Here is a 14871-nt window from a genome sequence, read left to right on the forward strand (position 1 = left end):
GTATATAGATATAAATAACTATTTTCCCTTAATTTATCCACAGCATAGTTTGTGGCTTTTTCTTTAAGACTCATAGGAAATAGCTGTGGGATATATGTGAAATCACTGGTGGTTACATATGAATCCATCTAAATAAGTCTCATGGACTTGCGTAGTACATGCAGATGAAACACAGTTACAGAGAACATCTGCTATATCCATAACTTAAGATAGGCCTTTTCTCTCTCATTGCAGCATCCTAACAGAGTATCCTTTTTTTTTTAACCTTGCTTCTAGTGTATAACGTTAGGGGTCAAGGTATAAATCCTTTTACAATTGTCCATGTATGTTTTCACCTACCTATGTGAGATGAAAGTAGGTGTAATCTTTGCACGTGAGTGAAATGGATATATGAAACCCCTTCTGGGTGCTATTACATGCTGCTGAATCACAGTCATGGAAAGGGCTGTGTCCTCAGCATCCCAGCCAGCAGGGTTTACCTATTTTAAGTCAGGATTTACTATACCTCTCTTCGCTAGTTCTGATACACTCTTGGGAATCCAGCTCTTCAGAGAACCGCTAATAAAAATGGATGACACTGTGGTTTGTATGAGGTCCTCCTGAATCATTTCTCCATTCCCCTAGGTATGGCACTTCTAGGTTCCTAAATGGAAGTCTGCTGATGCTAAATACCATGATTTAAAAACATAGAGAATCTGCAATTAGATATTTTTCTTTTGTTCTTCTCTTGCAGATGCTGGTGGTGCTCCAGTAGTGAGTCCTGATGGATTACCCTTGTTTGGACATGGGCGGTTCGGTAAACCTCTAGCAAGTGCACAAGATAAACCAGTAGTAAGCCTTGGAGGGAAACCATTGATTGGTCTTGAAATGATTAAAAAGACGACAACTTCTTCAACAACTACGACCACAATTCCCACAACGACCACAATTCCCACAACGACCACAATTCCCATCATCACCACCACTGCTGAACCAACGACTACTGAGCTTCCGACAGAGAAACCACTACCTACATGTCCCCCAGGCACTGATGCTCAGTATGATGAGGATGGCAAGTTGGTAAAAGGGCTTGATGGCCTGCCTGAATGCAATGCAGAAGGTAACAATAATATAAACACAAATAGTAGGTGTGATGTTTCCTGGGGTAGCCAAGGTTGTGAGACACCTTGCTACCACCTGTCCATAGTGTGACAAAGTCTTGTGTGTGCCTGCCATGGGTCAGCTCCCCAACTCCTCCAGCCATCAGCAACACAAGCACTTCCCTCTAGGCATCACAGACCCCGCAGTCTCTCTACAGCTTAGCAACAAGCACACTCCAACTCTTGAGCCCTCCAAGCATCTCCCTGGAGTGTCCAGCCCCTGGTCTGCTGGACAGTCATCATGTTCACAGATTTGCTGCTTCCAGAGCTTACCAGTAGAGTGCATCTTACCAGTTCCACCCCAGATCATCAGTCCACTTAACACACAGCACTGAGATATGTTTATAGTGAAATCAAATATACATTTATTTGACATAGCACAGAGATTTAAGTTGTAGCAAGTAGAATTACTGGAAACAAATGTTTGCGTGTTATGATTTTACTTTATATGTATTTTACAGCCTACGCATAATTAACAAGATACTCTTCTGCCTTGTAGAGTATTGCTCATCCAAAATCCTTGCAGTGTTTTATAGCCAGGCTTAGCTTTGACCCTCCTTCATGAGAGACACATGCTGTTAGATTGCCTCCTGTGCAATGGATTCTGTATTTTCTTGCACCCCAAGATAGGCCTCCTGCCCCCGCTGTTTGTTTCATCTTGGAAATATCCTCTCTTGTAGATTTTGCCATCTCTTATTTAGCCCCTAGCTAAGTATGCAAATAGGCCTACATTGTGAAGCTTACAATACACAGAACGTATATGACCAGACAGGGAGATAGGTATCTGCTATCTCTTGCCTGAAAGGAAATTTCTGAGATATGTCACCTCCTGGTGACCTGCCTTAACCAGGCAGGACCTTAAGAACATAATTTTTGGGATAGACACATAACTTCTTAAATATTGTCCATACATACATTTTCCAATGACTGTGATGACCAGTGGGCCACTGGCTCTTGGTAGACATCACATGCCCTCCTTCAGTGAACTGTTATGGATAAATCTGACCCAGGGGATCCCTGTAAAACCCGATGTAACCCTTGTGCCCTCTGCCAGTTGGCATCCTGTTACCCCCAGTCCCTGAGTCACAATATGTGTGGCTGTACTGCACAGTTACAAAAATATAAAATGAAAACTTTGTTTTTTAAAAGCGATCTTCCGAACTTGCCAATGACAGTTGATTGTGGAAGAGAAAGTGTTTGCCATCTGACAAAGGCAAGAGGAATGTTTCAGTATTTCGCTGCAATCTGAAACAACACATACTTGCAAAGAATCTCCAAGGCTCGTCAGATCACAAATCATTATTGAGACTCTCATAAAAATGAATACTTGTTATCAGCTAGCTACTGGGGCCTGATCCCATTGACTTCCTTGGGCTTTGAATCACAGCCTTGATTTAGTTCGACGTAGCTGTCCCCTTTCCAGATGGCTATGCGGCACTGTATAAGTTAAAGTAACTAAACGGTCACTCTTCTGGCCAACATCCTAGGTCTTTGGCTTCTGAACAAACAGCTGCATCTTTAAAGGCTGAAAGAGTAGTGCTATGAACTTTAAAGTACTGTCCTCACCAGAAAAGGGATGGCAGGGCTGTAGTTTTATTCTCTCTCAATCATTTCCATATCACATGTGCTCAGTTTACAAGCTAATGGCCAACCCTGCAAGCTCAGGCCCCAATTCAGCAAAGTACCTAAGCTCATGACTAACCTTAAGCATGTGACAACTTTGATTTTCAATAGAACTCCTTATGTGCTAAAAGTTAGGCACGTGAAATTTCTCTGCTGAATTGGTTGGGGCCTCAATTTGGGATACAAAAGTCAGTCTGGGTTCTTTCTGCTTCTAGCCTCATCATAAGCAGCTATTAACTCATATTCTGTGTTTATGGCCTGCTTCATCATCCACTCAGGTAAATGACAAAAATGCCATTGACCTCAGTAGAAGTAGCACAGAGTCCTTAGAATTTAGCTGACAATTTTGTTGATGGTGTATGAAGCAGAATATAAACCATCTTGCTTTTCCATAGCTGTATTGCCTCTTCATTGTCCTGCCAGTAGGAATAAAAACTTGTTTTTCTCACTAAAGTGAGAAGATGAGCTTGAAAGCCGTAATGGGTGCAGAACTATTGAGCAAATAGGTGGCCTTTTTATATAGTCACTTTTTTCCTACTGTAATCTTTAACACTTTAATCCAGAGGAACCTGTTATCCAGGTTTCCCTGGACTATTTGTCCGATGACATGCACTATCACTTGAGTTGCAACTGTTCTGTAGATGACCCCTTTTCAGTTGATTATAAATAATTTGCATAAATTTCCTCTTTAACATGATTAGCTAGTCTAACTCTTCAATCACGTCTCTCAGTGCTATGGTAGAAGGGTGGAGATATTCATGGTGAACAGCTGCACTATACCAACAGATATAGGGGTTGCTTACCATTTCCACACTTCACATTAATTTTATATATCTATCAGTTACCGTCATCTGTCCATGAGAAGCAAGTGCTTTATGGAGTCTAGACTATAAAATCTGCAGGCCAGATTCCCAGCTGGTGCAAATCAGTGTAACTCCATTGACTTTTGTCACTGTGTCACATTGCTTTAATGACTGCTGGCTGCTGGGTCCATCCATGAATAACAGAGTTGGATCTTAGCTGCAAAATGCAAATCTGGACCCAAACTTTTTCTAGCTCTGAGCAGAGTTTGGGAGCTTGGCTCATCTCTGATAACTATGCCTAGCTCTTATATAGTGCTTTACAGCCATAGATTTCAAAATACTTTACAAATGAGATCAGTATAAATATCACCATTTTACAGAAGGGGAAACCAAGGCACAGAGAGCTGACATGATTTCCTCAAGGTCACCCAGCAGGTGAGTGGCAGAACCAGAACCAGAACCCAGATCTTCTGGGTCCCAGTCTAGAGCGCTGTCCACTAGTCAACACTGCCTCTCATAGCTGTTAGTTCTCGCTCACTCTCTTTTGTCATTTTTTGAATATGAGTGGATTATAAACAGAGACTGAAGCCATCTCAGTCATTTTAGCTGTTGCCTCCGCAGTGTTCTAACCATAGGAAAAATTTGTTTTTGTCAGTAAAGTAGGAAGATATAACTGGAAGACACACAAGGAGCAGATATAGATTGGCAAGCAAGAAAAACAGCATGTCACTCCTAGGAGCTGGGGAAAGATTGGCTTGGCTCTAAGTGAATAAAGTAGAGGGCCATACAGAACTTCCTTTCCCCACATTAAATATAAAGCAATGACCTTGCTTGTCATTGTATCTCTGTTGCAGCAATAGAAGCTAATGACACTGCCAAATTTAGATCTGAAGTAAGCAAGAACAAATTCACCGAAGTCAGTTTTGTTGAGCTTGTGTACACCGGGTGTAAATTCAACCCACTCATCATTTGAAAGCAGCATCAGAAAACAGCTCTTTATATTCAAAAATGGGGCCTGGACGCGCCTACCGAATTGTCCTAAGCCCCCCATTTACAGAAGTCTGTAACTGGATTTAGAAACAGACAATGTAAATGGTATCTGGGGAGCCGCACTATCAGTTTAGAAAGCACAGAAGAGATGGAAAGAAGAGACATGGGCAGCTGACGATGAGCTGAGATATGGACGCAAACGTCTTCTACAAAACTACCATGGGCAGAAGATCGGCGATTCCTCTATCAGCTGTACTGGGTGAGTAATCTGTCTGAGAGATTTTATTACCTTGTATAGGCAGAACTGTTATTATTTATATTCTTAGTATTCATTATTTAGCAGGTAATCTTGTGTAACTGTTTTTGACTATGTATACATCTATGTGTGTACATAGAGAGAGAGACACAGAGCCAAAGAAATATTAAATTTAATCTCTGTTAGACAGTAACACAAGTAGGACTTTGCTGTAGGTGCCCTTAAATCTTGCTGCTGACTGCATTTATTTTTATTTACTGCATCTATGATTTGCAGTGTTCCTTATATTTATATATTTCCACTTGTTCAGGCTTTAGCATGAGAGAGCTTTGAATTTCAAGTGGATTTAGGCACCTAACAAAAATCCCAGCCTTAACTATTAAATGTGTCTTTAAGAGTACCACTTGGGTGTGGTGTGGATGGATACCCATGTGAAAAACTGCAGACATATGCACTTTTGACTGCCTCGCCTGCTCTCTGCCTACCAGTACATCTCCCTGCCACCCATTCTAACATCCCAAACTGTTAGCAGCTTCTAAAAATCACTGGCTGTTTATTTTAAATCAAGGCTGAACAAAAGAACTCTCCTTCTTTCTCCTTATTACCCTGGCCTGAGACCCAGGATGGACAGTATTCAGTCTGGGATCAGTGACAGGTTTGAGGTTTGATATCTCACAATCCATAAAGGTCAGAAACAGGACCTTTATAACATTGGCAATGTGAGATTTGCAGTTTTCCAGTAGAGAGGCTTCGGCTATGTCTACGCTCCACAGTTAACCCAGGCTCTTACCTGCGTTTTAGCCTTAGCTTGTCTACCATCCATGCAGAGAAGTCTCTGACCTGGGTTTGGAGGTGATTTAAGCCCAGGCTGGCTGGGTATAGGTAAGAGTCCGAGTTCTGCTTTAACTCAGACTGGAACCCACCCACTTTGCAGTGAAGAGGCAGACAAAATCATTCAAGTTCTGATAGTCTTCCAGTGCCCGTCCCACAATTCCCCCTTTCCTCCAGGGCAGATAAATTCTGCACAATTGACTAGGAAAGAATCCAGAGGATAGTAATAGGTAGGGCTTTGATGAGAGGATGCTCATACTTGGCCTAGGCTATCCAAAGTCCCAGTCATCTAGGTGAACTGTGCAGTGTAGACATAGCCTAAAGAGGCTTGCCCAAGGCCACACAGAAAGTCTGTGGCAGAGCAGAGAAATGAACTTGCACCTCCCAAGCACCAGGCTAGCACCCTGGGACATCCTTCCTCTCTGTCATAAGATGAAACCTTTAAAATCATGACATTATAATATATGGAAAAGCTATTTGGGATCATTTTAGAGGTTTCTAAACTCTTATTAGTTCGGACCCCCTCTTGTGTGAGGTTTGGGCAATTTGACTCTTGATAATGGAGACGCAGGTGGAAGTTTACAATATAGTGTACCATACCTGTAAAATGTTCAGAAACACTCTCAGGCCCCAACCCTGCAAACAGATGCATTAGTGCAGGCCTCTGTGCCTGTAAGGAATCCTACTGATGGGGCCTAAAACATATGTGTGATATACCACCTGATGGTCATGTTCTTAGTATTTGTTATTGGCACTGATGTAGGATGACCAGCATAGCCATTTTGTGGCTTTCTCACTGGTGAGAAGTGCAGCCAGACCAAATTCATGCTGAGAAAACCACTATGCTTCACCCGTAACATCAAGAATTCCCTCCCTATCTTTCTTTTCTGTTAGCTATTTTTACAAAAGAATTTTTGCTTGGCCATTTGTTCCTTTTCCATTGTTCATAGTGTGTCTTCATGCCAGGGGTGGGCAAACCTTTTGGCCCGAGGGCCACATCTGGTTATAGAAATTGTATAGCGGGCCATGAACGCTCACAAAATTGGGGCTGGGGTGTGGGAGGGGATGAGGGCTCTGAATGGGGGTGCAGGCTCTGGCCTGGGGCCAGAAATGAGGAGTTCAGGGTCCAGGAGGGGGCTCCGGGCTGGGGCAGAGGGTTAGAGTGCAGTGGGGTGCGTAGGAGCTGAAGGGGAAACATGTCACTGCTTCCTCGAGCCACGCAGAGCAGCCCCCAACCCTGCTCCCCAGGTGGGGTGCCGGAGCGGGGCAAGCCCCAGATCCCGCTCCCCAGTGGGAGCTTGAGGGCTGGATTAAAACAGCTGGTGGGCTGGATGTGGCCCGCGGGGTGTAGTTTGCCCACCCCTGCTTCATGCTGTCATCGAACTGCTTTGTCTTCCAGTATTGGTAACTATTTTTGACTGTCATTATTTTTTTACAGCTGTTCTTTACAGGGACTGAGGTGGAGACAGATCTTATCTCTATTGTTTTTAGTATTATTACTGCTAACTCGGGCCAACTCCCTTTTAGGCACTTTTTTCATTATCTTTTCGTTTCCTTTTTGTGATTCAGTTTACTTTCGTTAAGATTTTTCCTGGGCTTATCTTACTTTCATTATGGCAGCAGGTGGTTTTGGTAGAGACCCACTTTAAGAAAAATCACGTGAGAGCCACTGACACTCTTCTTGGTGTGCTTCCCCCCCTATAGTTCCGAGTTCAATATGGAAATCCTTTATATCTTCCCTGTTACCTTTTTCTCTTTTCCTTATTCTCCACCTCTGGCAATTCAAGATGAGTCTAATTTCTTAGGCAGCCTGGGTGTTTTATAGTGTCTATCCATGTTTATACAGTCCCCAGTACCAGAGCAGCTGAGCATCTTACAATCTTTTAATATGCTTATCCTCATATCAACTATGTGAGGTAGGAATTAGCCCTGTTTTACAGATGAGGAACTGAGGCACAGAGAGGCTAAGGAACTTGCCCAAGGTCATACAAGAGGTCTATGTCACAGTAAGGACTCAGGTCTTCCAAGTGCTAGGTTAGTGCTCTAACCACTAGACTGTTCTTCCTCTATAGTATGACTCTGTGATATAAGGACCTTTTAAAAGACAACAGGGCAGCTTTTTTGCATCTATTTTGACCAGATCACTGATTGCATCTTAAAGACACATAATAATATCTCCATGAAAATAACTGAGGGCCAAATTCTAATTCCCATTATATTAGGCAGTATCTTATTTCACAAGCAGACGCATTGACTTCAGTGGGACTGTTCATGGAGTAAGGCTGCCTTGAATCTCATCAAAGCTTTCAAAATCTGGCCCTAAAAATATTTCACAGTATTATTTTTAATAAAGGCATTGTCTGATTTTTCTCTGAAGTTTAAAGAACCTTTTAAATACTAATATTTCTTTCCTTTCCAGTGTCCAGTTTGCCAGAAGCTCTGGCCCACATTTCGTTCTTTGCAAAAGAGTCATTCTATCATCCGTGGATCAACCCAAATCTATAGAGAGCCTTATTGTACGTTGCAGAAAAACCAGCTGTTCCTCTTTAAAAGTACAGCGTGTCAAGAATGTCTCTGCCAATGCATCAGATTGGAAGTGTGAAAGGACAGCACGCTTCCTGAATCCTGCAACATACACATGACATAGGTTGAGAAATATTAATCCCCACTTCAGAGTTACGAGGATTTCTATGAGGAATAAATGTTTGCTTCTCTCTCCATAACGTTTCTGTAACCTCAGCTTGGCTGCCTAGTCCAACGTTTGACATGGTCAATAAAACAGCCTGCCCTGTCTGGGTGAACATCATCGAGACGAAAGCTCCTCCAAGGTGCCTATTTAACAGCTGCTACGTTACGTTTGAAGGAGGATAACCCGTTCCTATATAGCACTACCAACATGCCCCAAACTTTAGCTGCTGCTCTGTCCTGAATGTTTCCAAAGGGTGTTTTTGCACTGTCTATCTCCTCTGTCTGGGTCTTTAGTAGAACAGTTATTCTTCCAGAGCCTGATATTTTGTCACCATCAGTACTTGGCTTCCCAACAGATTTGGTCTGTAAGTGCCAGAAATGCCACCACATGTTATACTAATTATTTGGCAAAGTCTGTTAATATTTGGCAGAATACTTGCTTGTCCCAGCACAATTTATTGTCAACATTTCACTAGATTCAGCAACATTTAACAGAAAAGAGTTTGGCAGCCCAAGCCCTACATTTCCCAGACGACTCAGCCCTGGATGTGCCCAGACTCAGGGAAAAGGGAGTTGTTTTTTGTGTGTGTTGGCTGACTTGTGGTGAATGTGGAAAAATTCTAGTTAAGACAAGGAAGTTTGTAGTTCTCACTTGGTAGCAGGTCGAAGTAAACCATACTGGGGAGCTGAGGGAGCTACAGTCAACGTAGGAGGAGCTAACTGAGGAACTACAATCAACATAAACATAAAACCACATAAAACAGAAAGTTGCAGGGGGATTTTGTTTGTTTTGCAACAACTATGCCATTTCTGTGCCACAGCTCTGCTGAGAAAATATAGCCCTGTAAACTGGAGAACTTGACGAAACACAAAAGAAAATACAATTTCTCCATATAATCAGACTATTGTCTTGACAAGAGGTAGTTACGCTGGGAAGCATTAAGGAGTGAAATCTGCACATTAACACGTTCAAAGCTTCGTGTATATCTGATACTCAATAATTTATCTGGTAGTATTCAAAAAGGAGTGTTTACATTATAACTAGTGATCAATACCAGCTGCCTATGTTGGGAAGATTCACTGTCTTCGTCCAAAGATGCACTGGGTCATATGCTAGCTTGGCAGTAGACATTCACTGCTTTGTATGGTTGCCTGTCAGTCAGCTGCACAAGTTTACCATGAGAAAATGTTAGACATTTGCTTTGTTAAAGTCTGGCAAGAATTAGCCAATTTCCTGTATTTTCAAAAATTTTTCTGGCACTAAAATTACTGCTGTATTATACCAGCTAGGGTTTGAGGGGTTTTTTTTTGTGTCTGAAATGTAATAGCAAGAAATAGAAAACGAAGGTTTGTATGTTTGTTGTTCTCGAATAAAAAATAAATGAGACATGCTAATATGATTCAGATTTTATTTTTAATTCTTTAATACTGGAAATTGAAATTGTTCAACACACATCTTAATACCTTTAATATAACTAACATTTTCTATCTTATTAAGAGCTACAGTGGGAAGGTTACCTGTCTTTAGAAAGTATCCTGTACAGAACAATGTTAAAGTATGAAATGTGTCAAGTAGTTGGATACATTAATATAATTTATACTGGTGTGTGCAACTAGATTACATGAAGGATAGAGTGTGTTCATGTGTACGTGTATGTACAAGTATGTATGTACCTTTGTGCATGTGTTTTGTGTACACACATACACAATATCTTTAATATAGGTGCCTATAGTGTGTGTGTGTGTGTGTGTGTGTGTGTGTGTGTGTGTGTGTGTATATATATATATATATATATATATATATATATATATATATATAATATATAACCAGCCTTGCATAATTCTACTTGGAATGAGGTCTCTTGGTTTGGGGTTTCTTTGGGAAGGCAAATAATTTTCTTTTTTCATTGTCACCAAGCATCATGGTAAAGTATGGTCAAAGAGATTTTGTGCCTGAGCTGTTAAAATGTTATGCAGTGTAACCATCGGGGCCATTATAATTGGTGGCTCTGCCTATTAGAATCCATATAGTTTTGGATTGCGTCCTACAACCTATAGAGTAGAAGTGAGAGAAAAAGACTTCAAAAGGTTGACGCAAGCCTCCCAGAATTCACATACGTATCTAAACCTTCTGAGGTCTTCCTCCTGCTCTTATTCATGTACTGTCCTACATCCCAACCACATCTTCCTCCCAAAGCCCAGCTCTTCATTTTTGATGGTCTCTAACATGGCCCTACCTTTAATGGAATCCATCAGGATGCTCCTATTTTCTCAGTACTGTTCTGGATGGCTAGTCTAGGTCTTGTGTGCTCTGGCTTCCCTGAGCCACAGGCACTGCAAAATACATTTCTCTGACTGCAAGGAAAGCCCCAAACTCACAAGTTAGCAATTGATCCAGGAGAGAATCCATGAATCTGCAGAGCTGCTGAAGTGACTTTTCAGGGAGGAAGGAAGTCTGTTATACACAGGGGTCAACATCCCAATTGTCTTGCATCTAAAACATTTTGAGCAGAAGTTCCCTGTCGTTCTTATTTTATCTGCACTGCTTCACCCATTCTTGCTTATAAATGCCATGGGTTTTTTGCCATGAAACCACAATAAGCTGTTACAGGGATGCTAAGCAAGGCATCCTTTGCTCCAAGAATCCTGTGGGTCCCCCAGGGCAGAACTCCTGGAGGATGCACTGCTGGGTATTTTGTACAGCAGCTCTGCAAGAAGCAGTGTCATGCCTCCTGGCTAGCTTGTGCTACCGCCCGTTCATCTACTCTAGATATTCATAGTGCACCTATTATCATGTGATCTAGAACCATTGCTGCTGTTGTCTCATTATTCTATGGATTAAATAGCTTTCAGCTTTTATTTTAAAATGTGTTCAGAGAGTAATTGAGGGAGGCAAATATCATTTAATCATTGTGCTATCTTTTCTTCCTCCTTCGATAGATACATTCTCAGGGCTGGATATGGATGTGACAGCAACTCCAGAGGCGTATGTGATCTATGACGAAGGTACTGGTTCATTAGGAAAGTCCTTTGCAAGTGCTGTGTGGTCTCCCCTCCCCCCTTTCAACATTGCACTGTAAAGAATAAATCTACATCATGTTGGATGGGAACTTAGGCAGGCTATCACCAGGATCATGAGCTGGAGCCATGCCCCTTGGTTTCAAAGCAGCCCTGTGGTGGTTGTGAAAAATAGAGCCTTCGAAAGGGATTTAAAGTGGAAGTAACTCACAGCCAGAGCAGTGTAAAGGAAACATGGGCCCAGTATTCTCAAATCATTGAAGCATTTTCAGCAAATGTGACAATAGGTGTGTCTGCACTGTAGTGAAAGGTGTGATTGTAGCACATGCAGACATACACAAGCTAACTTTTGTCTAGATAGCTCAAATAACAATAGGAGCAGAGCTGCAGCAGGATGACTAGTAGCACAAGCTGGAGGGCCCTGCCTGGGAACCTGGGTAGCCTCTGCTGCCTTGGCTTCACTGTTGTTGTAGCTACAGTCACACCTTGGATTCCAATGTAGACATACGGAATGTTTGAACAAAGGTGATCTCCAAAGTAGAGTGTCACAAATGGTCCAATTGAGAGCTGATTCTCTGTTACCCCAGTAATGTGCTTGAATGGATTACATTAATGTACATCAGTGGGGGATCAGGAGTAGTGGATCTCCATGCCACTCTGCCCCGCCCCACCCTCCACCCAATTTTCCCTTACACCAGTGATGGAGCTGGCTTAGTAGGCACCAATGCTGCCTCCTCCAGCATCATACCAATGGAGATTCCCCTTTGACTTTGTGCCACATAATATTGCATGTAAGCAGCACAATGTCAATTTAACAGACTGAAGAGAGTGGCCCAGAAAGAGCTTGAATTGCTGTTATTTTAGAGTCTGCCTGCTTATAACTCAACTCGTGACCAAAAAAGACATTTTTCAAAGTGACACTTCTAAAGGACACTGCTTCAATCCTGTCCTTATCTTTCCTGTTACAGAATCCAGCCCTAACCAAAAATCAGCAAAGTTGCTAAGTTAATCTAAAATACAAAATAAAGCTGCTCTGCGTGCACTAGGGGTTTAAGTGGGACTTCCAGGGTAAACCGGCCTTTTTCTGGCCCTCTGCACAGGGGTGACTTTCACCCACCGAGCACAGAGAAACTATATCTTGAGAAACTGATAGATTCATCTGGTCAGATCTTCCACTGTGTTAGGGCCGTTTCATTTCATTCCAGTGGCGCAAGCTACACTAAAGCTCCCGTCCCAGTCACAGAGGGATCCCTCCTGTGTAGGGAGGCTCCTCAAGCAGTGGAGAGCTCCTGTAGTGAATTTCATGCCACCTCCTTCCTGCAGTTGGCATAGGGGGAAATGGCACAGGGCCAGGATTCTTTTGCTGTCAGTGTCCCCTGGCGGCCATTGGCAGTCAGTCTAAGCCTTTGGGTGGCTCTAACCTTCACCAGGTTACCAGACCAGAGGGAAGCCGTTCCAGGAGTGTAAAATAGATAGTGCAAAGGTGGCTGGATCTGGCCTCAGTTTCTGAGTGGACTTATCCTCAGGTTTTCAGGAAATGAGTGTCAACTCAGAATCTTGCCATACGAATGTGTTTAGTTTATCATGGTAAATTTTACCTGATGAGTTTGCATGAGGGGTAAGTAGCAATGAATTCGGCTGGTGATCTTTTGGGTTTCCTTATTCCCTGCTCTTCACCCCTAGAAAACAACAGGATGACTACAGACCTCATGACTTTTAGAGCAGAAGGGAAAAAAATCCACTTCCTTGACCTAGACTTCCCACAAAAACACCAACAAAAAAGTACAAAAATAACCAATTCCAATGGCTGCTCACTGGAGGGGATGGCGACCGAGAGAGAGATTGATGTATATGATTTATAATTTGCGGGCATTCTGATAGCATGGCAAAGACGGTTATATAAGAACCATGATGAGTAGATTAGACTAGATCAAACCTTTCTGAAAAGCAAGCACAGCTCTCTGTGAATAAGACCCTTGATGCCAAATAAGTGCAGTGAGTCAGCCTTCTCTTTGAATTTCGATCAGTTTGGATTTCAAATTAAAGATTTTTGTTTTCCTATCTACTTGATTTTTTTATTTTCTGATGTCTCCCCACACTTCTTTTTGCAAAAGTATTATTTTCCCCATGAACTGGTGCATATGTTTTTTTGTATCTGACACATATGCGTATCTCCGGTTGCATGTCCCACTCTGTTTAATATCATTAGGCATTCCATTAAAGTCAGTGGCAGTTTTGCTATTAACTTTAATGGGAGCGGATTGGGTTCTGTGAACAACTTGTATGTATTACCAATAAACACATATTTTAAAATATGCATGTTAATTGCTTGAGAGAACAGATTCGCTTCTTCCCTCTTAGTTCCTTATAAATCAAACTTAAATCCCCTCTTGCACTATTATTTTTATAGTTAGCAAAGTGAACTGAAGAATATGGAGGCTTTCCTCATCCTTATTTTGGTGCAAAGACTGTCTTTGTTTTGTTTAATTTGCTGTAAGCCCTGGGGAGAAGAGCAAAGCAGGCTCTCCTCTGACTTAAAAATCAGTAACGGGTGTGTGAACCCCGTCATGTGAAGTCTGCTGGTGAATGTTGCTTTAGTTTTATCATCATAGTTTGTAATGAGGGAAACTACGAGTTCCCTGTTGAGTTTAAGCCAGTTTAACATGGAACAAGCTAATGTTGTCAACTCTTCTTTGTGTCTTCTGAAGACTATGAGTTTTTTGAGAGCACTTTGCCTCCAACCACCACCGTGATCACTACTACTGCTACAGAAGCAGTGCCTGAGACAGACTATCCAGAGATCAGTGTTGCCGGCTCCGATCCTGTGTCAGAATTTGACTTAGCTGGGAAGAAACGATTTACCGGTGAGCCCAGTACTTGTTATGCTTTTGCTAAATAATAAGGTAAATAGTCCATGTTCTAGCTGCATCATTCCTTCTGGTGAGAAGACTGCACAAATCTGGCTAATGAGTCACAACTCTTCTTGATACTGTACAGTGCTTTGAGAGATCATCACAAGATAAACACGAGTAGCAGCACTTGGAGCTGTATCTTGATCTCAGACACAAACTAAACCAGTTTAGTTAAACCAGAGCAAAGCCCTTGTAGACACTTTTTTATTTCAGTTTAAGAGGGCTGTATTTCAATATAGCTTAAATTTGTTTCCAACTGATTTAACCAAAATAAGGCCAGGTCTACACTAAAAAGTTAATGTCACCCCAGCTATGTCACTCAGGGGTGTGAAAAATCCACACCTCTGAGTGACATAGTTAAATTAACCTAAGCCCTGGGATAGACAGTGCTAGGTCATTGGAAGAACTCTTCTGTTAACCTAGCTACCACCTCTTGAGGAGGAGGATTAACTACAGTGATGGGAGAACCATCACTGTGCTGCTGTAATGGTTTAAGTGTAGACATACCCTAAGAATGTCTACTCTGGGATTTGCTCCACTTAAGCTAAATCAGTTTAAATTCAAAGCTTTAGTAAAACTTGTGCAGCTCTCCTTGTAGACAAGCCCTCTGA

General features: G+C 42.1%; 1 protein-coding gene across 1 annotated transcript in view; it reads left to right on the plus strand.

The window, feature by feature from the left end:
• FNDC1 (fibronectin type III domain containing 1) overlaps positions 1-14871 on the plus strand; it is a 125912-nt gene that overhangs the window by 74375 nt on the left and 36666 nt on the right. Inside the window, exons 11-13 of the mRNA XM_074948702.1 lie at positions 734-1099; positions 11271-11336; positions 14057-14212. Of these exons, the coding sequence (XP_074804803.1) occupies positions 734-1099; positions 11271-11336; positions 14057-14212 (588 nt within the window). The remainder of the gene's footprint in view (positions 1-733; positions 1100-11270; positions 11337-14056; positions 14213-14871) is intronic.

Source organism: Natator depressus, chromosome 3 (genome assembly GCF_965152275.1).
Source record: "Natator depressus isolate rNatDep1 chromosome 3, rNatDep2.hap1, whole genome shotgun sequence".
Lineage (NCBI taxonomy): Eukaryota > Metazoa > Chordata > Testudines > Cheloniidae > Natator > Natator depressus.